This window comes from Lissotriton vulgaris, chromosome 8 (assembly GCF_964263255.1).
Source record: "Lissotriton vulgaris chromosome 8, aLisVul1.2, whole genome shotgun sequence".
NCBI lineage: Eukaryota > Metazoa > Chordata > Amphibia > Caudata > Salamandridae > Lissotriton > Lissotriton vulgaris.
The window spans coordinates 1373525779-1373546832 of record NC_141696.1 but is presented as its reverse complement, the minus strand read 5'-3'; the positions used below and the strand labels follow the sequence as shown (position 1 = coordinate 1373546832).

Genomic DNA, 21054 nt, shown 5'->3' with positions numbered 1-21054 from the left:
GTAAGAAGCGAGAGAAAGCGGTAGGAAAGTAAGGATGAAAAGATCAGAGAAAGAAGAGATAGAAGGGAAAAGGAGAAACTCGAAATGGATGGATGTCAAGAGAATGAAAGGAGTGGAAGGGAACCGGTGCGGATTTGAACATGTTTGCCAGGAGTGAGTTTGGTTACCATTCTAGCTCTGGTTGTCTACCTTTATTTTAAAATTACGTGAGGGCACAGGTCAGTGAGGCAACACCTAATGCATGTGTGCCCACACCTATGCACCCCTACATAACTGCATGCAGCTAAAGAGTGCCAAAGCAAAGCTGTTCTGCCTTCAACAAAGCACCGCCATGACAGAAGCCACAGTTGGGCCGCCAGAAAGTTTAAAGGCAAGTTGCAAGATCATCACTTGCATCTAAAGTGATAAGAAAATGGGTGGAGAATTGTTGATGATATGTGAGGTTTTTGTTAGAGATAATGGATCAATAAAATGTGCAAGGGTGCTGTTGTATTACTGTGATCATGCACCTGGTGAAGTCAAGACATACCAGACATAGCTTACCCTATTAATCTCCTGAATAAAACGTAATTACATCAACAACCAGTTACATCCCACACTTTTTATATCAAAGCAGGAATCTGTACCAAATGGGTGCACCGTTCCATGACAAAAAAATCTAGTCTCCACAGGTAAACGTGGGCAAGTGCAGTAACATCAGATGAGCATGCTTTTCTCTTGGGTTCATTTTACATACTTGAAGGTAGTGTTGTTGGTTTTGGTGGCTCAGTTGGCGTACTTTTGTTAGTACCAGGGCTTAAAAGTTTCACATAGTTAGCAGGGAACCAGCCGATCTGCCTTTTCTTTCCGCGGGCCTGTCAAGAGAACAATTGTTTAACAATTAAAAAAAAATCTTCACATGCAGAGGTTACTATATAGAACTCAATCGGTTTGTTACAGCTTGTTCACCAGGATGTACTTTTATATATTCTTTGGCACATGGCTGTCACCAAAAGACGAATTCAAAGGACATTTGATAGTTGGCAGAAGACATTCATATGTTATATCAATCAAAACACGCTATTGTAGACGGGAGTTATTTATCAGGAGAGATTGAAGCATTTTTGTTGCTTCAAAAGTAAGGTATAACAACCGGAGTAGTCCAAGAAACCAACCATCAGCCGGGTCCAGACTGGTGATGTGTCCCATCTAGAGGCTCCAGCCATTCGCAGCCTAGCTTTCCATGCAGTTCCGCTGCATGATTTGGCAGCATTGGTTGGTTTCTACACATTTTCTCGTAGGGAATAGCGATTCCCCTCTGAAAGCATTCCTCCCTCCCATTACAGATTAGTCTTCTTAAATCCTACCCGGCTTGCAATCATTTTTGGAACCTTGCATCCTGCCCTATACATAGATGACCCTTCAGTTAGTAACCCAGATAACTGGCTGGCTGCCTGCCTGTCCTTTTTGGTGATTCTGACTCTGCTTACTATTCTATCACAATGATGATCCCAGATTGTCTGCGTATCAAAACACGGTCTGTAAAAGGAGTAACTGGCCACTGAATGATTTCCCTGCATAATTAGCCGTATATGATCATAATCTTATATAATGAGCAAAAACCCCTGCTTACCACTCACTAATTTTCACTATAATCACTGCCATGTACTGGAGCACCGAGCACCTTTAGGTTCTATTTCATAATATATTTTGTGTCTATTTTCAATTTGTCATACTATTGTTATGCCTTTCTTTCTAAAGATTTGATAATGTGGGTATAATTGTTTCCTCTTGATTTAATATTTTAATGGATAGCAGCCTCGTGTCCCTATAGGTCAAATTAACAAACGGTACCACTTGTAGCATTCTATTGTTCTTAATGATTCTGTAAGTAGAGCAAAGGGTAGCCTAGACACTATATAGGTCACACATCTCCCATTTAGTAGGAAATTCTTACCACGTAGCTGTCCTCATATGTTTCAAATAGGAAAATGTTTCATGAAATCTACAGAAGTTATTTATATAATCAATATATGGTCATATTTCTACCTGCAGGCAGTATACTCTTTTGTATACGAGAGTAATATGACATGCAGTATGTAGTCCAATAGCACAGCAACAAGGGTGTCCAGGGTGGGTAAGATGGGAGTGGGGAGTGGATGTGCTCTGCCTGTGTCAAGGACAGAGGAGAGGCCTGTAGGAATCACAGCACTAGGGAGTTAGGTTGGATGGATTCAGAAAGGAGCTGCAAGGGAAAAGGTTTCAAGAAGGCCTGGTTATCTACAATACTGTGATGCCTAGTTTGGTTTTAAGATTATTTGCCTTTGTTACTCAGTGATTCTATTATGCTAAAGCATTTCCTGTTTACAGACCTGTGCACCCTTGTTGAGCTCTTAGTTTCATTGCTTTGAAACCAAGGAGAGGGGCTCGTAAAGTCCGAAAGGGACAGAGCACCAGTAACAATGTAGTTAAAAAGATTTTACCCTTTGGACTCGAGAACAAACTTCTAAATCAGATCCACATACACCACATTCGTACACTTGGAACAACTCCAAAAGGGGTACACTTACTAATATTACAAATCTTGAGTTACAAAACAAAAAGTGTTAAAAACATAATAATTCAACAACAAGTCATTGCATTTCAATATTAAAAATAGGCACCAAAATTACCACAGCATAAAAAATACAATTAAAATGCATAATTCTCAAAAGACATGGCATCAAATAGCAGCCAATGGGCAACAGTAAATATTTTTTCTTTGTTAAATGAGTGCTCAGCCTCGAGGATAGTGCGTTCTACCCTCCACATTCATTAAATATACACCACACGGAAGGAGAAAAAGGATGAGGCAGCCACAGTCCGCCCTTACTGAGTTAATCTGTGAATGACTGTAGACAATGCATGGGACAGTGAAATTTGGCCTCTATGCTTCTAGTCCGGTTTCAGATTTAACAAAATAAATTGCGTTGACGCGTTTCGTTGGGAGTATATGATTACGTCCACCTTCTTCAGGACAAGAATAGAGAATTCCTTCCACCTTTGCTTCCACTCTAAGTATCTTAATAGGACTTGACTTTTATGGACCCCTGCGATACTTCTTATGAAAAGTGGCCAAATATCTGCCTATTCTGCTCACAACCTTGTCGACTAGTTGTCAACTCCCAAACAATTGTGTCACTTCAAGCGAAATTGACCTCTTAGTGATCTGAATCTCAGACACTTATACATTCAGTGGACGATCTGCCTCACGATTTGTAAATTAAATTCGCATTTGAGAGATTTTCACAAAAAGATCCTTCCCTTTAAAAAGGCGGCCACTGTATAAAGCCTGGATGAGCCCAATTTCAGTGATTCCAAAAAGAACTATATTGCTCCTGTTTGCTGCTCAAAGGTATCGGGTACAGCGCTGCCTATCAATTCGCTGCCATGTAAAAGTTCCAAGTGAACGAATGTGGTGTATATGGATCTGATTTAGAAGTTTGTTCTCGAGTCCAAAGGGTAAAATCTTTTTAACTACAAGCTCTTAGTGTAACCCTTAATTTTCTCTGCATGCATTAAGTTTCCTTTGTAAGATGAAAGATGTATGGTATCTTCCTTTTCTACACATCCCCCACTTTGTTACATCCCCAGATTCTGTAATGGTATATTCTTTTACCTGCATTCCGTTCTAGAAATATAGTGGTTAAATTGTTGTCGGGTTTGAGTCAATTGGCAGGTGTCTGGATGGTGAATGGGGTTGCAAGAACAATGCTCTCATCTCCATAGAGGAGGTTCCATGCGCTTATTCACCATCTTCTACTCAAGTATAATGTGAAGCACACCTAAACTCCATGTTGGTGGAATCGGAGCTGTAGAACTGAAAGCATTTCCTCTGGAGAAGAGAGCAGTAAATGAACAAAATGGTCATTATGTCATAGGAAGAATGGTTAGTGCTGAAGAAGAGCAAGTTACTTATCTTTGGTAAAGCTCTTTTTAGTAGACTATCTACCTGCAAATTTGTCCCCGATTAAAATATTACCCGGGCGTCGGACTGGATCTGGAAATGTTTCAGCAGTACCTCGGCCTGAAGGCTGCTTTTTAGCCATGAGCAGGAGATCTTTATGTAGAGCACGATCAGCTGGAGATGGTTCTCTTCGGTCAACCCTTTTTTTTTTCAATCCAGCAAAAGCCACAAAGAGCTGATTGACCACCCGGTGTCCTTTGGTAAGATCTATGTAGAAGCTCAGGGCTCTCTTAGGGTCCAAGTGATGGAGTCTCTCCCCCGCCTTAGAGGAAAGGGGCAAAGCATAGAACGTTGGCAGGGTGATAGTTTGAATGTCATAGAATAGCACCACAACTTTAGGTAGAAAAAACGACCAAGTCCGGAGAGCCAGCTTGTCTGGGAAGAAGGTAGTATATGGTGATGAACAAAGATCTGAAGCGCACTTACATGCTGTGCTGAGACGCTTGCAAGGGGGAACACCGTATTGATAGTAAGGATCTGTAAAGAGCAGTTTTAATCTGGGATGTGCTGCAACAAACCACACATTTGTCCAATTCCAGTTTTCGTTGAGGGATGCCAGACTGCTAAGATGAAATCCAACACCTTCGGAAGAAAGCCGAAGGTGTCGCCACTCAATGTCAAGGCATGAAAGTGGAAACTGCAAAGGCCCAGGTGTAAAATCTTGCTCTGTTGCTGTGACAGCAGGTCCTCCCAGAGGTGCAGCCTGATGGGAGGACAGATGCTCAAGAGCAGGACTTCTGGATACTACACCTTCCGTGGCCAACACAGATCCACTAGGATGACTTGGGCCAGGTCTGTTCTGAACATCTTGAAGACATAGGGCAGGAGTGGTATCAGCAGAAAGGCCACTCAAGGTGGAATGCATCTAGGAAACGCACAGAAGCACTAACCCTGCACAGTCTCAGCAGGGGCAAATAGAACTAGGTGAGGCTCTTCACATTTGCGTAAGAAGCATTGCTCCACTTACGGATGAAATTGCCACCACAAGGCGTTGACAAAGGAGTTAGCCGGCCCTAAGATTCAAAGAGCCTGCTAGGTGGAAGATCTCTTGATGGTCCAACTATGTCCAAAAGGGCAGGGTTCCCGGCACATGGTCCACTCCCCCGACCCCCCCCCCCCCAAACAACCCACCTTGTTTGTTGCAGTAACACATGGCAGTGGTGTTATCCATTAGCACCTGTACTAGCCTCCCCTTGATGATGAAGAAAGGCTGTCAACGCCAAATGAAAGCAAACAGCTCCAGAAGGTTTACATGGAGCCTGGGCTTCTCCAAAGACCAAGGGCCTCTCATCTCCACCCCTCTCAGATGGCCACCCAACCTAGAAGCGATGCATAGGTCACCACTGTCAATTCTGGGTGGGAAAGGGAGAGGGGACTGCTGCTGACCCAATCACAGTCTAATAACCACTACTGCAGTTCTGTTGCAGTCCCCACCGAATTCTGAACATGGTGGGAGAGGTCCCCTTGATGTTAGGCCCTTTGAGACTTCTGGTCCGACTGGAGAGCTGCCATAGGCCACCTGGCAGGCTCCACCAGCAGGATGCAAGAGTTCATCAGTTCCAGCAGCCACACAGCCGATCTCATTGAAATTCAGGACCAAGGCTGAAAGATCAGGATCAATGCCTGAATGTCCTGGACTCTTACCCAGGGGAAAGGCAACAAGTCAAATCATGTCCAGAATGGCTATGATAAAAGACAGCGTCTGAGAAGGAATCAGGTGGGATTTTGGCCCATTGATAGTGAACCTCAAAGAAGGTACGCTGTAGTCTAGTAAGTCACTGATGACTGCCTGGGGCGAGACTGCCTTCAACAGCATGTTGTTGAGGTAGGGGGAAGTCTGACATCCCTGACCTCCTAAGGTGTACCACCACTGCCATCACTTAACACCCAAGGGGTACGGGTGAGAGTAAAAGGGAACATAGCGCACTGAAAATGCTCCTGTCCCACCACAAACCACAGGTAGCGCATATGGAATCGCCAGGGCGGGTAAATGGCCAATGGAGTCCTGTAGGTCCAATGCACCATCCAGTGTCTAGGGAAGACCAGACCTGGGCCAGAGTGAGCGTCTTGAATTTCTCCTTCCAGAGGAAGAAGTTGAGAGAGTGCAGGTCTAGAAAAAGCCGAAGGCCTCACCTCTTCGTGGGCACCAGAAAGTAGAGAGAATAGAACCACATCCTACTTCTGGCACCCTCTTGGCAACCCCTTTAGTCAAAGGGCTTGCACTTCATGCTGCAAAATGGAGTGAGATGGTCCTCCGTCAGTCTCTGGGTGAGGGGGTGGTGGTGCAGTGGGAGAGCGCAGAAGGGTTAAGCAAATATCCTGCTAACGATCTCTAGGACCCATCTGTCTGACATTACTGCCAGCCCTAGCAAAACCAAAGGGGATGATGGAGGGAGTGTTGAACATTGCAAACACTCACCCCCAGTCAACTGATCTGGGTTTAATCCATCATAACTCTTTAGCTCACTCCACCACCCCAGTTTAAGCATGGCCATATGCAACTTAGTCTGACCCTGTGCCTCATGGGAACAGTCCAGCCATAACTGCCAAGCCATGTCTTCCCTGGACTGGAAACAAGCATCCTGGGACCGATTTCCGGCTCATCAGCTGTCATCAGCCAAGCTAGCTTGAATCCAGTGGCAAAGTAAGCAAAGTACCCACGTCTGGGCATACCCTGCCAACTTAGGGCGAACAAAGCAAAACAAAAGGGAATGATGGACGGCGTGTTGAACATTGCAAGCACTCACCCCAGTCTGAACTGGGGTGGCGGAGTGAGCTAAAGAATGATGATGGATTAAACCCAGATCAGTTGACTGGGGGTGAGTGCTTGCAATGTTCAACACTCCGTCCATCATCCCCTTTGTTTTTGCATTACTGCTGGCCCTACCAAGAAGAATCAGTGGATCTGGACTATCTATGTGTGGCTATGCTCCTCGAAGGGCACACTAAAGAGGTTTTGCAGATGGGTCTTTTCTGGGAGGGGCAGACTGAGTGGGCCGATTAACTTGGCTGAGGGGGCAGTGGGCACCACAGCCTCAACAATAAACCTGCTCGGTTCCTTGTAGAGGCTGGACAAGCTGGCAGTATGGGGCATCTGTACCACATCAGTGAAAGGAGCAGTGGAACTGCTGCTGAAGAGGAGCAGACATGCCCAGAGAGCGTGCAGTAGCCCTACTCTCTTTAAAATGCTCTGAAGAGGATTCAGCCTAATACCCAGATGCATCCTGCATTTCCATCAGGGAGGTCTGGACTTCTCACGAAAACACAGTCAATGGCAGCCACGCGTGGTGGTGAACGGCAAAACTGATGCCGATGGCCTGCTCAATGGAATCTGTGGTGTCCAAACCACAATGAATAGTTAACTTGGTCGGATCACAACAGTCTTAAATCGTCTGAGCAAGAACAGGCTGGAGATCTTTGGGTACACCAGGGAGGACTTGTGCCATAGAGTCCCAAATGGACAGGAAATGACGTTCCAACTAGCAGCTTGCAGGCAGAGAGGAAAATACTCATTTCCAAAATGTTTCTACCCGTTTAGATTCCCTGTCGGTGGGGGTGGCGAGGGCGTTGTAGGAGTGTTAAGGAAGGTGCTAGGGTTAGACCAGCTCATGGAGGCTTGCATGAGGGGGCGTGGTTTGAGCGCCGATGGGAGAGGCGGCGTGAGCTGAGAGCTCCGTGCCCGATCCAGATAATTATCCTGAAAACCCTCCTGTAACCTGACTAAATTGGAGGAGAGTGCATCGAAACCACTGGGGAAGCATGCCTGACTGAAACTGCCACGTCCAGAGGCCGAAGTGTGATCCTGCAGCGAGTGGAGTTATCGGAGGGCCGGAGGCGAAGCGGCAAAATGGCGGCGACGGTCTGCTGAGGGGAACGGGCCCAGCGGCGGTGTATGCACTCCGGAACAATAAGGGTCCCCGAATGAGAGAGCAGGAGGAGCGCAACGCGAAGTGTAGTCAGCTGCCTCTACACAGAGCACTGCGATACTGAGGGGTGAGGAGGCTCGAGGCTCTACGTAGACTGAGGATCACAACCTGATCGGAGCCTTTTCTAAAATGGCGACCGGAGGGCAAGCTGATCGCGATTAGACACGCCTGTTGCACCGCGCATAGAAGACACTAACAGCTGGCTGGTGGTGCGCGGACACCCGTGCGGCTCCTGGGTGAAAGCAGAACCTCGGACCGCTAAGAACTGCGGGGGCGCCACAACGCGAGGGTGAACGATGCGGACAGAAAGCACCTTTCCGAAGAGGCATCCAGGTGACCTTGACACACTGCACAGTGCGGCCCAGCTGAATAGACCTTGAGGAAGTAACAAGAAGAACCAGCAGGCGAGCAGACACCGAAGGCGTCTCCCTGCGGTCCCTGGTGAGTGTGGTGGTGCAGGCATGAACCTGGTGCTACGGAGGTGGGGGCGGGGGCAGGTCCGCGGCGCTGCGCTGCAGGGGAGAGGGGGAGCGCGGCCAGCGACACCGGAAAGCATGACTAAACCTGCTAGTGGAAGGTGACGGGACACGGAAGAGTGAAGGACAGAGCCTATTCTGCCCAGAAAACGAATGGGAGGGACTTGGCTGGGGCGTGTGAGCATTGCACAGGGCATAGGCGCTCACTGCTTAATGGGCAGCACTGGCCATGGGCGCACGAGAAATATAGAAAGTGTGATCGAGGAACTGGACTTCCACGAGGCAATACCATCAGGCCAGCGGCTGGAGCGTTGCAGCGGCTGGCGGTGACCGTGTGAGCCAGACGGTAACCTAGGCCCACGAAAATGGCACAGGGCATGGTGTTGAGCCTGGCTGACAGGCGCCGCTCTGCAACTGGTAAAGGATTGTGCAAGGAGGAGAGCTGGTGCTCCTCAGTGTAGATGCGGACATTGAAAGGCCCAGGGCTTACGGACAAAGGGGCCCTGTGATATAATACTGCACCAGGTGGCGCGCTTACCGGCCGATCACCCACACAGTCTCTAATTGAAGGTAACTACACGGAGAGGAGTGAATCAGTTGAGCAGTGGCACGCATAAGCATTCAAGATGAAGCCATAGAATAGGAAGGAGGAGGCCGCAGGGCAGGACGAAGACCGTGATGAGGGCGGTGCATTAGAGGCCACGGCCTCGGAACAGAGACTAAATAAACGCTTGGATAAAATCCTGGAGGCTATAGCGGCGACAAAGGACTCCCTACACCAGGGCATAGCGCAAGTCGCAACGGGATTGGGACTTCTGAGGGCAGACCATTCAAAACTGGGTGAGAGAGAATGAATTGGTCATTCAAGATTTGAAACCATCACTGGCGACGGTGGAACACAAGTTGGGTGATGCGCTGGAACGCTTAGCTAATCTAGAGAAACGGGCCGAAGATTCCGAAAGTCGAAATCGGCGCAACAACGTGTGGGTGGTAGGCCTGCCGGAAAAAACAGAGGGAGCTGACATGGTTGCCTATTTGGAGAACTGGTTCAAAACAGTGGTTGCCCCGGAGGGGCTCTCTTCCTTTTTTACACTGGAAAGGGCACACAGAGTCCTAGCCAGGCCGCCTTTGCCTGGCCGCCCACCCCGACCTTTAGTGGCCAGAGTCCTTCATTACAAAGATAGAGATCTGCTGATCCAAAGGGCACGATCAACGGGGCCTTATAAAGTGGAGAATGGCACGGTCACGATTTTCCCTGACTATACCCAAGAGATACAAAGACGCAGGGCATCATACTTGTCAGTTAAAAAAGAGCTCAGAGATGAAGGGATCCAATATTCGCTGATTTTCCCAGCAAAACTGAGTGATCATGGATGGCTCGACGCAGTTTTTCCTGACGCCCGAGGAAGCTTGGACGTGGCTCGAGTCATATAGGGCGGGCACGGATCGTAAAGGTAAAGGGGACCATGGACCACCTAAACCAACACAGATGCGCAAATTGCAACGTCTTCGTAAACAAAATAAATCCTGGCAAGCTCAACAGACCACTCAGATGGCCGCGGATAGGCGAGGAGCTCTGGCGGCGACGGCGGAGATAACAGGCTAGCAGAGAGAGGAGTCGGCGATAGGGACGGACACTGATGAGGACAAGAGAAAGTAGGGCACTGAGCTATCGGACACAGACAGCACCAAGGGCCCGGAGGTCACGCCCGGAACAGCAGAGGGAATGCTAGACGAATAAGCCTTTGTGCAGGACTCTCCTTACAATCTGTCTCTGGAGGCGCAGATGCGCCTGATGATATCTGTGAACACTATAACTATTACATATTTTCGTGTGGGATCAAGGGGCTAGGGGTGAAGGCGAAGGCTGTCACCTGTTGGGGCTGAACCACCCTCCCATTGCCCTTAAGGCAACCTGTAGTGGATACTGCAGGATAGAATTGTGTGATTTGTTATGAAAGTTTGGATGGGGGCTAATAGTCCGTTATTGGGTCCTGTTCTGGGGGGGAGGGGGGATGGGTGTTTTGCTGGAAGTTGAGAATTGGGACTTGAGCAGCATCGGTTTGGGCAGGTGAAACATGAAAGTGGAGAAGTTGGGGAACAATGACAATGGGGATGTTCCCTGAATTGAAATGTTTTACATGGAACGTAGGTGGATTGCATACCATGACCAGACGCCATAAGGCGCATGCGTATTTGGTGCGACGCGGGATCCAGATAGCGCTGCTTCAGGAGACCCTTCTCACCAAAGTAGAGTGCATTGCCTTACAGCGGAGATGGCGGGGCCAGGTGTTTGGCACGGCCTATTCTGCGTTTGCCAGAGGAGCCTTGATATGGGTGAGGGCGGGGGTCCCTTTCCAGGCCACGAATCATGTTGTTGACTCAGAAGGTAGATATGTAGCAGTAGAGGGGAGATTGTACGGAAGAGATGTGGTGCTCTGTAGTGTTTATGCTCCGAATATAGATCAAGCCCGTTTCCTAGATAAAATATCAGGGACATTAGCGCATTATCTGGCGGGCCAGGTGATATTGGGAGGGGATTTCAATTCAATTACTGATGTGACATTTGATAGGTCACATCCTCCACTATCTGATTCCCCGGTCCGTAGGCTTGCTACGCAGAGGTCGAACTGGCAAGATAGATGGGGACTCGCTGATGTATGGCGGGGGCACCACCCTGGTGATAGGGATTACTCCTACTCGGCACTCCATGTTAGAAATGACACCATCTTGTGCAGTCATTAGATGGCTTCCCTGGCAACACACTCCGAATATTTGGCTATAACCATTTCCGATCATAACCCCCAATTGGTGTCCCTCAAATGGCAACGCATGAAGGCGGCGATCCCCACCTGGCGATTGCTACCGCAGACTCTTGAAGATCAAGCATTTTGGGCAGAAATTCAGGAGGGCATTGAACATTACTTCACCGAGAATAGGGGGACGGCTTCTACCAGGGCAGTGGAATGGAATGCATTTAAGGTAGTGGTGAGAGGGCTATGCATTAGTAAATATTCAGGTGAACGAACGGTGGTACTTGCTGACGTACAAAAAGCAGAAGGCGCACTGAGGGACATAGGGAAGCAGAGACCAGAGCAGCCGGCGCTGCAAACCCAGCTACGGGAGGCTCAGAAACGAGTGGCTGCAGAGACAGAGAGATTGCGGATTTATGATTATAGACAATATGTGGCGAAGGTTCATGCTGAAGGGGATAAGGTGGGCACACTCCTGGCGAGGTTAGCTAGACCGACTCCCAGAGGTTGCCCAATTATGAGCGTGAGTACGGCGACGGGAAAACTGGTTTATTCCCAAACAGCAGTCCTCTTGCGCTTCTTGGACTATTATACGGCACTTTATCGAAGTAACCTGGAGGCTGTGGAGGCGGACATGGAAGGCTATCTGGCAGGGATTCAGCTCCCGCGAATGGAGGAGGAATGTGCTAAGACCTTGGGTCAAAACATAACATTGACGGAGATTAGGGGTGTGATCAAGCAAATGGCCCGGAATAAGACACCGGTAGTGGATGGCCTGCCGACAGAATTTTATGCAAAATATATAGACGTTTTAGCACCTCACTTATTGGAGATCTATACGGAAGCGGTGGAGTTGGGTCACCTACCTAGATCGATGAGAGAGGCGTTGATCGTTCCCCTTTTAAAGCCTGGGAAAGAGAAAAATTATGTGACTTCCTACAGACCGCTGTCAATGTTGACGGCGGACTATAAAATTCTGAGCCGTATATTGGCTATCAGACTGCTACCGTACATGACCATGTTGGTCACGAGGATCAGGCTGGGTTTATCCCAGCCAGGAATACCTCGACTAATATCAGTCGCCTGCTGCGGGTACTGGGGTGCGACTTGGGGACAGAACGGACGTCAGCCGTGCTATCAATAGATATAGAAAAGGCTTTTGATAGCCTGGAATGGGAGTACCTTCATAAGGTGCTGGAGAAGTTCGGTTTGGGCGCTCAATTTGGGCGTTGGCCGAAAGTGCTATACTCCTCAGCGACTGCCAGGGTGCGACTGGGTACGGTGATATCTTCGGATTATCCTGTACGGAGAGGAACGAGACAGGGATGTTAGCTATCCCCGTTGTTGTTCGCTTTGGCGATTGAGCCTTTGGCGGCCCAGGCTAGGACAGGGATGGAATTTAGGGGTCTGGACTGCTATGGGTCTCCGCAATACATATCGTTATATGCGGACGACCTGTTGCTGTTCTTAGAGGACACAGAAACGGCATTGCAGGGGGCGATAAGCATGTTGTCGAGGTTTGGGAAACTGTCAGGCCTTAGAGTTAATTGGAGTAAAACATGCCTTTCCCCGATACGAGCAGAGACGCCCCAACCGCAGCCAGCTGGGGACTTTATATGAGAGCGGTTGTGTTTCACTTATCTGGGAGTCCGTATTTATCACGGAATTGCCGACATGCTAGAAGAAAACCTAGGACGCTGTAAAAGAGCCCTGAGAGGTTGTATGGCGTTCTGGGCAACTCTTCCCCTTTCGGTAGTGGGGAAAGTGGCACTGCTCAAAATGGTGGCTTTGACCCGGCTGCTCTACTTTTTGCGTACGCTGCCGATATGGATCATTCAGCGGATATTTCGGGAATTAAATACACTAATCGCACAAGTTACTACTTGTGTAACGATATATCTGTAAGACATTAGTTAGTGATAGATTCCTTACCTTAGAATATCCCCAGGCGTCAGACTGGATCCGGAAACTTTTGCGTAGCAGTACCCTTGCGCGTCGGTAGGCGTCGTCTGCGGCTCCGCGTCCGTCCTCGTGGGTGCCGGGATGACATCGTCGGAGTACTTAGACGCCGCCTCCGCGTGCTGACTTCAGTTCTTAGACACAGCTTTTACGAGCCAGAAACGCAGAGCTATGCCAAAAACCAACACTGGTGCCATGAAACTAGGGCCCTGAAAGGGGATGACCTTAACCCTAGATATCGGTTCGCAGAACGGGGAGGATGGGTGGGTCGGTAAGGAATCTATCACTAACTAATGTCATTTACAGATATATCGTTACACAAGTAGTAACTTGTGCATCTGAAAGAGACACGTTAGTAATAGATTTCTTACCTTAGAATAGATACCCCAGCAATACCAACCCTGTGGTGGTGGGTCTGCGAACCAATAATCACACCAGAAAGTCCTGGAGGACGGACGGCCAAAGAAGCCATCCCTCCGGACTTGACTGTCCAGGCAATGTCGTGCAAACGTGTGTAGTGAGGCCCACGTAGCCACCTGGCAACTGTCCTGCAAGGGCACACCTCGGCCCAAGGCAGTTGTAGTCGCTGTGGCTCGAGTGGAATGAGCCCTCAGCCCCACAGGGGGTTCCTTCTTCGCCAAGGAGTAATACGCCTGGGTACACAAGATGATCCACCACGAGATGGTCCGCTTGTGCACCGCTTTCCCTTTCTTAGCGCCCACGTAACCAACAAAGAGTTGGTCATCCACCCGGAACTGGCGTGTGCGATCCAAATAAAATGAGAGCGCACGTTTTGGGTCCAGACGGTGGAGCCTCTTTTCCTCTCTCGAGGGATGCGGAGGCGGAAAGAAGGTGGGCAAGGTGATAGATTGCCCAATGTGGAAGGCCGTGACTACCTTGGGTAGGAAGGATGGCCTTGTCCGTAACACAACCTTGTCCGGATGGACTGAAAGGAAAGGAGGTTTACAGGATAGAGCCTGGAGCTCACTCACTCTCCTGGCAGAGGTGATGGCTACCAGGAAGGCAGTCTTCAAAGTGAGGAGGCGAAGAGGACAGTTGTATAGTGGCTCAAAGGGAGCGCACATCAGAAATGTAAGAACCAGGTTCAAGTCCCACTGAGGCATCATGAAGGGAACAGGAGGGAACGTATGTGTGATGCCTTTCAGGAATCGATTAACGATAGGGGACTTGAACAAAGAAGGTTCATCAGGCAGCCTCAGAAAGGCTGAAAGAGCAGAAAGGTAGCCCTTGATAGTGCCCAGAGCAGAGCCCTGCTGGGCAAGAGAAAGAAGAAAGAGGAGAACCTCAGAAAGAGGGGCATTAAGGGGATCCACATCCTTTGCTGTGCAGCATGCCACAAATCTGTTCCTCCTGCAGGCGTATACCGACTTTGTGGAGGGACGCCTGGCTGCCAGAATGATGTTGCAAACTTCAGGAGGCAAGTCAAATGGCCTCAACTGTCGCCGCTCAATCTCCAAGCATGGAGGTGGAGACTGGACAGGTTCGGGTGGAGGACCGTCCCCTGCTGCTGCGACAGAAGGTCCTCCTGAAAAGGTAGACGAACCGGGGGATCGACTGACATACTGAGTAGCTCGGGATACCAGTACCTTCATGCCCAGTCCGGAGCCACAAGGATGACTTGTGCCCGGTCGCGCCTGATATTCTTCAGCACTCTGGGCAGAAGTAGTATAGGCGGAAAGGCATACAACAGACAGCAGCTCCACTCGCGACGAAAAGCGTCTCCGAGCGAGTGCCGCCTTGGAAATTCCAACGCGCAGAATTGATGACATTGCGCGTTCTCTTCGGTGGCTAATAGATCTAAACAAGGCTCTCCCCACTGCAGAAAGAGACCTTGCGCCACGTCGGAGTTCAGACGCCATTCGTGATCCATCATGCACCGGCGGCTGAGTTTGTCCGCCCTGGCGTTCAGAGAACCTACCAGGTGTTGAACCATCAGAGTCATGCCCTGATGTTCCAGCCATTGCCAGAGGCGCAGAGCCTCCTGGAAGAGGGTCCACGACCCCACCCCGCCCTGTTTTTTGCAGTACCACATGGCGGTGGTGTTGTCCGTGAACACCTGCACTAGACTCCCTCGGACAGAGGGGAGGAATGCCTTCAGTGCTAGACGAATCGCCCACAGCTCCAAAAGGTTGATATGGAGCCGGGACTCCGCCGGAGACCAGAGGCCTCTGATCTCCGCCTCTCCCATGTGGCCTCCCCAGCCTTGGAGGGACGCGTCCGTCACAAAACGTGCTCCGGTTGGGGAAGGGAGAGGGTTCTGCCGCTGACCCAATCGCGGTCCGTGAGCCACCACTGCAGCTGTCTCGCAGTGCCCTCCGAGATCAGGACATGGTCGGACAGGTTGCCCTGATGCTGGGCTCACTGAAACATCAGGTCCCACTGCAGAGCCCGCATCCGCCACCAGGCGTGATGCACCAGAAGGATGCAGGAAGCCATCAGTCCCAGAAGCCGCAGCATCAACCTGACCGAAACTCGGGATAAAGGCTGGAAGATGGGAATCAGAGCCTGTATATCCCGAACCCGCTGTTCGGGTGGGTAAACCCAAAACTGCGCCGAGTCGAGAACCGCTCCGATGAAAAGGAGCTTCTGAGAGGGACACACGTGTGACTTTGGCACATTGATGGAGAACCCCAGCTGGTGCAAGAGGTCTGCCGTAGTCTGGAGGTGGTTGACGACTGTCTGGGGCAAGCCCGCCTTCAACAACCAGTCGTCGAGGTAGGGGAAGACTGAGACCCCTAACCGGCGCAGATGAGCTGCGACCACCACCATCACCTTCGTGAACACCCGTGGGGCGCTAGTAAGGCCGAAGGGGAGCACGGTAAACTGAAAGTGATCGTGGCCTACCGTAAACCGCAGGAAATGCCGGTGGGCCGGCAGGACGGGGATGTGGAAATAGGCATCCTGCAAGTCCAACGCTACCATCCAGTCTCCTGGGTCCAGGGCAGCTAAGGCCAGAGTCAGCATCTTGAACTTCTCCTTCCGGAGGAAGCCGTTGACGTTCCGTAGGTCTAAGATAGGGTGGAGGGCCCCTTTGCCTTTTTTGGGTACCAGAAAGTAGTGGGAGTAGCAACCAAGTCCTTCTTCTGGCCTAGGAACGCGCTCGATGGCCCCCTTGGCCAAGAGGGACGAAACTTCCTCCTGCAGAAGCCGCAAGTGATCCCCCGATACGCAGTGGTGTTGCGGTGGCATGGCTTGAGGAGTCGTCTCGAAGGGGAGGGAGTAACCCCTCCGGACGATCTGCAGCACCCATCTGTCCGAAGTGACAGTGCGCCAGTGAGAGTGGTGATGGCGAACCCTGCCCCCCACTGGCGTCACATGGGCCGAAAAGCACAGACTAGGAGGGTTTAGAGGCGGATGCTGCGGAGGAAGGTGTGGACTGACCTCGCCGTTGTTCCCGACCGCCTCCACTGCGGTTTCCACGGCCGCCACCGCGCTGGATGTTATTCTGCGGCGAGTGGCTGGCGGCACGTGTGGGGACGCCCCTTCCTTGGCCACGAAAGGAGCGAAAGGGAGCCGTTTGCTGGCGCGGGCCGAGAGGCCCAAGGACTTGGCCGTAGCCCTGGAGTCCTTAAAGCGCTCAAGCGCGTGGTCTGCCTTGTCGCCAAAAAGGCGACGGCCATCGAACGGCATGTCCATCAGAGTGTTCTGGACATCTGCCGAAAAATTGGCGGGCCTCAGCTAGGCGTGGCGTCTCACCGCCACCGTCGTTGCCATTGCTCTGCCCAGCGAGTCGGTGGTATCCAGCCCACACCAGATAGAATACTTGGCTGCATCTCGGCCCTCCACAAGGGCTTGGCCGAGTTTGGCCCGTACCTCCAACGGACACTCTGGCAGCACTTCCGCCACCGTCTCCCACAGAGAGTGGGTGTAGCGGCCCAAGAGGCATGCAGTGTTGGAAGACCGCAGTCCCAAACTAAGGGAGGAGAATATTTTCTTTCCATAATTCTCATACCTCTTGGATTCCCTGTCCGGCGGAGCCGACGGGAATGCGGTCTGGGAATTGGAGGCCTGGATGACCAGACTCTTGGGGGTAGGGTGGGTGGACAGGAAACATGGGTCGCCCGGGGCCGGGCGGTGGCGTCTGGCCACGTTCCTATCTACGGGCGAACCCGTAGCGAGCTTGGACCAGGTGCCCAGAAGAACATCGGTCAAGGCCTCATTAAAAAGCAGCAGAGGCTCGGCCGAGCTTGACTGCGGTTTAAGGACCTCAGTGAGGAGGTTAGTCTTGGCAGCCCTCGTCAACACCACACTATAGGTTGCCCCCTCCTCCGAAGCCACGGTAGGAGGAGAGACCAAACCAGTGTCTGGAGAGGTGTCCAGGCCACTGGCCTCCCCAAGGTCTCCTGCCCAGTCCTCTTGAGACTGACACTCCCTGGTCAGAGGGTCTTCAGACCCCTCCCAATCCTCCTCATCACCCATCTCCTGATACTCAGGGTTGTCAATCAATGGGGCCGGTTCGTAGAAGTGGAAATCTCCAAACGGCATTGGATGCGGCGCCGCTACGACGTCGGAACCGGAGCAAAGGAGGATCGGGCGGCGCTGCCCGAGGACGGCGCCGGAGGAGAAACCTGACGGACCGACGCCGGGGGGGTCGTAAGGTCCACCGGTGAAGATCCAGAGCCCGAGGAAGGTCCAGCGGTGTCCCGCGGCACCGGGCCCAAAGACGCCGGCCGTGTCGCTTGACCTTGCGGCGCCAGGCCCGAAGGTGCCGGCGGTGTCGGGGCGCCCTGCGGAACCGGGCCCGACGGCGCCGGCGTGGCCGAAGCACCCGACGGCGTCGGGGCCAAAGCCCCCAACCCGCTAGGGCCCCCAGACCGGTCCGCTGGGCCCGAAGGCGCCGGGGAGCCCGTCGGAAGAGAAAGGGACCTCATGGCCATGAGGAAGCGCTCAATCTCCTCCGGCGTCGCGTCTCGCCCAGGGACCTGGACTGGGAAGAGTTAGGTATTCAGATGGTAGGCGATCTCTATGCTGATGGCGAGTTGTTGCCATTTCAGGTGTTACAGGATCAATTTGGCCTGCCTGATGGGAGTTTCCTATTGCATGCGGCAATCACAACAGCCGTCCGGAAGCACTGGAAGACCGGGCAGACGGAACCACTAACCACCATGGCTTGCCAATATATAGTAATGGCGGCGGGAACATTCAAAGCAGTGACTTGCTTGCATTCAAGGATGTTAAATGAGGGCATGGCACCACTGACGACACTGAAATTAAAGTGGGAGGCGAGTGTGGGGCGACCGATACCGGACACAGCATGGGGCGATGTCCTGAAGAGGACATGGAAAGGGTGTAGAAATGCTAGGTTTCAGCAAGTACATTATTTCATAGTGCACAGAGCATACCTCACCCCAGGGAAGATTCGGAAATATTTTCACACACAGGACGCAGCGTGCCCTAGATGTCTGAAGCAGAATTGGATCATATGCTGTGGGACTGTCCGAAGCTGGGGCAGTACTGGTCTGAGGTGGGGGCGCTACTTAATGAAGTTACTGACAGGCAGGTGGAATATGACATGGAGACGTGTCTGGTGCTCTGGTTTCCTCACACGATCAAAACGAAAATTACTAGCAAGTTCATTGACTTAGGCCTAATCCTAGCCCAGAGGGAAATAACCTGGCACTGGAAGTCGAGGGAGGGTCCATCTAGTAGGAGTTGGACAACTGAATTATATAAATGGGCCCGCAGTGAAAGTACTGTCAGACTAAGGCAGGCCACCCGAACAGCAAATGAGAAGAGTTTAGAGATGGCAAAGGCATGGGAGACGTTAGTGCAGGCGCTAAGGAATTCTCAGGGGGAAGGTGAAGACTAGGGGGGATGAGCGCTGTATTAAGTTCCATGGGTTGCAGCTATAGAGGAGTACCGATTCATTAGGATTCTACTAACTATTAAAATATATGCTTGAACTATGCCCACACCAACAGCAGCAGGGGGGGGAGGGTTGTCGGAGGGGTTAGCTGGGGGTGGTAATGAGGATATATGGGATGATTGAATGTATAACGTGTCTTGTGTTGGCCCTAGTTTACCCAATAAAATATGTTTTCAAAAAAATGGAGGCTTGCATCACTAGATTTTCAGGGAAAGGGTACTGAAAGAGAAAAGATGGGTCTCCTAGAGCAGGGCAATGGCTGTGGTCTTAACCTCCAAGGTGGGGAGCTGGAGGCCAACTACTGTGGCTGCCCTACGCTTTACCATGGCTAAGGGTCGGATTCTTATGTGGCCAGTCCAGGGGGTGTGAGTAGACCCGTTTTTGGAAGGATTTAAGACCACTATCCTCATGTTTGTCATCATACCAATTATCATCCCGGTACGGTTCATATTCATTGTCTGAATCCATACCAAAAGGAAATGCAGATTGTGTATTCTCTCTTTTTGCAGGTTGTAATTCAAGTGGGGAAGGTGGTGCCTCGGGTGGTACTGGGTGTGACTTCAAATTTGGGCTGGCGCTAATTTTGCTTTGGACAGAACTATCATGGACCTCCTTTGTCAATATAGTCAACATCAGTATCAACGTGCCCGGGGCTGATTTAATTTGTGGCACCAGAAGTGGATTCATGACTGGAGCCAGAGGCAAAACAGGCTCGGAGAGTCCAACTGCCACCAAGGGAAAGCCAGCCGGGATTAGTCCAGATGGAATGCCTTTAAACTCCCTTGGGTGTGAAGTTGCGCAAGATGGAGTCAGCAGGGATCTGAAGAGCTGGAGCATAGCTACACAGAACTCTTCGATCTGATGTGGCGTGGCTATTGGGGGCAGGAACTCAGTTTGTGTAGGACCAGCTGCGGGATTGGCTTAGAAGTCGATCGGCTTAGGAAGCAAGATCAAGTTGTGGTGCCACTCTAGCGCCTGTTCAGGTAACTGCGAGAGGCATGAGGGTGCGAAAACCCGCTTTAGATTTTTGTGCTTTTTTTTTTTTACTTACTTTTGATTTGGATGGCAACGAAGACCGGCCTCTAGAGCGGCTTCCTCGACTTTGGGAACGGAATGGAACTTTTGATGCGGACCATCACTTAGAGTGGTCCTGGGGAGGACTATTTTTATGCTTGCTGATGTAAAGCTTTGTCTCGCACTCCCTGGTGGACTTTGGGTCAATATACACACCATCGCTGCAGGCCTTAGAGTTGTGGCTCCACCCCAGACATACCTCGTGGTGATCAGTCACAGACCTCTATTTGCGACAGTCCCTACAGGGCTTAAAATCCATTTTGGGGGGTGGCATTCCTTGCACACTTGAAAAAAGCTCAACGTAACGGTCTCTGAGAGACACGAAGGGAGCTTTGGATCCATGTCTTGTGCCAAGGAAAGAAAGGAACTGCGATCGGCATGCAGGGATGTCACATAGCTAGGCTCTGCATGTCATTTCTGGAGCACAACGGCATCAATGCAGAGCGCCCAGTACTGCTGAAAAGATTACGAATCCAGTATGAAGCCTGGGGAATATTCAAAATGTGAGGAATCTGCAGCTTGAAGTCTCTATCAGAAGCTGGCATTCACCAGATTCATTCTTCATTCGTTTTTTTTAGGGTGTTTATGCCTCTCAACTTGATGTTAGTACTTATGTAACGTACTTGCAGTGAACAGGGTCCAATGCTAGTATTACATTGCGAATGGATATGTGTAAAGAGGCACCTGTCATTCAAATACTCAAACAAATAAAAACAAAACAAAAAAACTAGTCACCGTAAGCAAGCATTCTTGGTGGGTAATCCGTTGATAAGATTTTGCCCTCAGAATCCTCTGATAATTGCCTACAAAGGACTCTTAATATTTACATTAGCATTTATATTTAAAGTAAAATGTATTTGGCATATACAGCAACTTCAGTGTGTGGTTCTCTGTTTCACCTCCTTCTTCCTAGTTGCTTAATAATCTTTTTCCGCGACCTCACCTCTACTCACCGCTCTGCACTTTTTTTTTAATTAGTACATTAGACATACAA

The 21054-nt window shown here is 50.5% G+C and overlaps 1 protein-coding gene across 6 annotated transcripts in view; it reads right to left on the bottom strand.

Moving 5' to 3' along the window:
- ITSN1 (intersectin 1) overlaps positions 1-21054 on the bottom strand; it is a 1645471-nt gene that overhangs the window by 297559 nt on the left and 1326858 nt on the right. For all 6 annotated transcript variants that reach the window (XM_086935345.1, XM_086935347.1, XM_086935346.1 and 3 more), the window contains one exon: positions 737-854. In XM_086935345.1, the coding sequence (XP_086791471.1) occupies positions 737-854 (118 nt within the window). The remainder of the gene's footprint in view (positions 1-736; positions 855-21054) is intronic.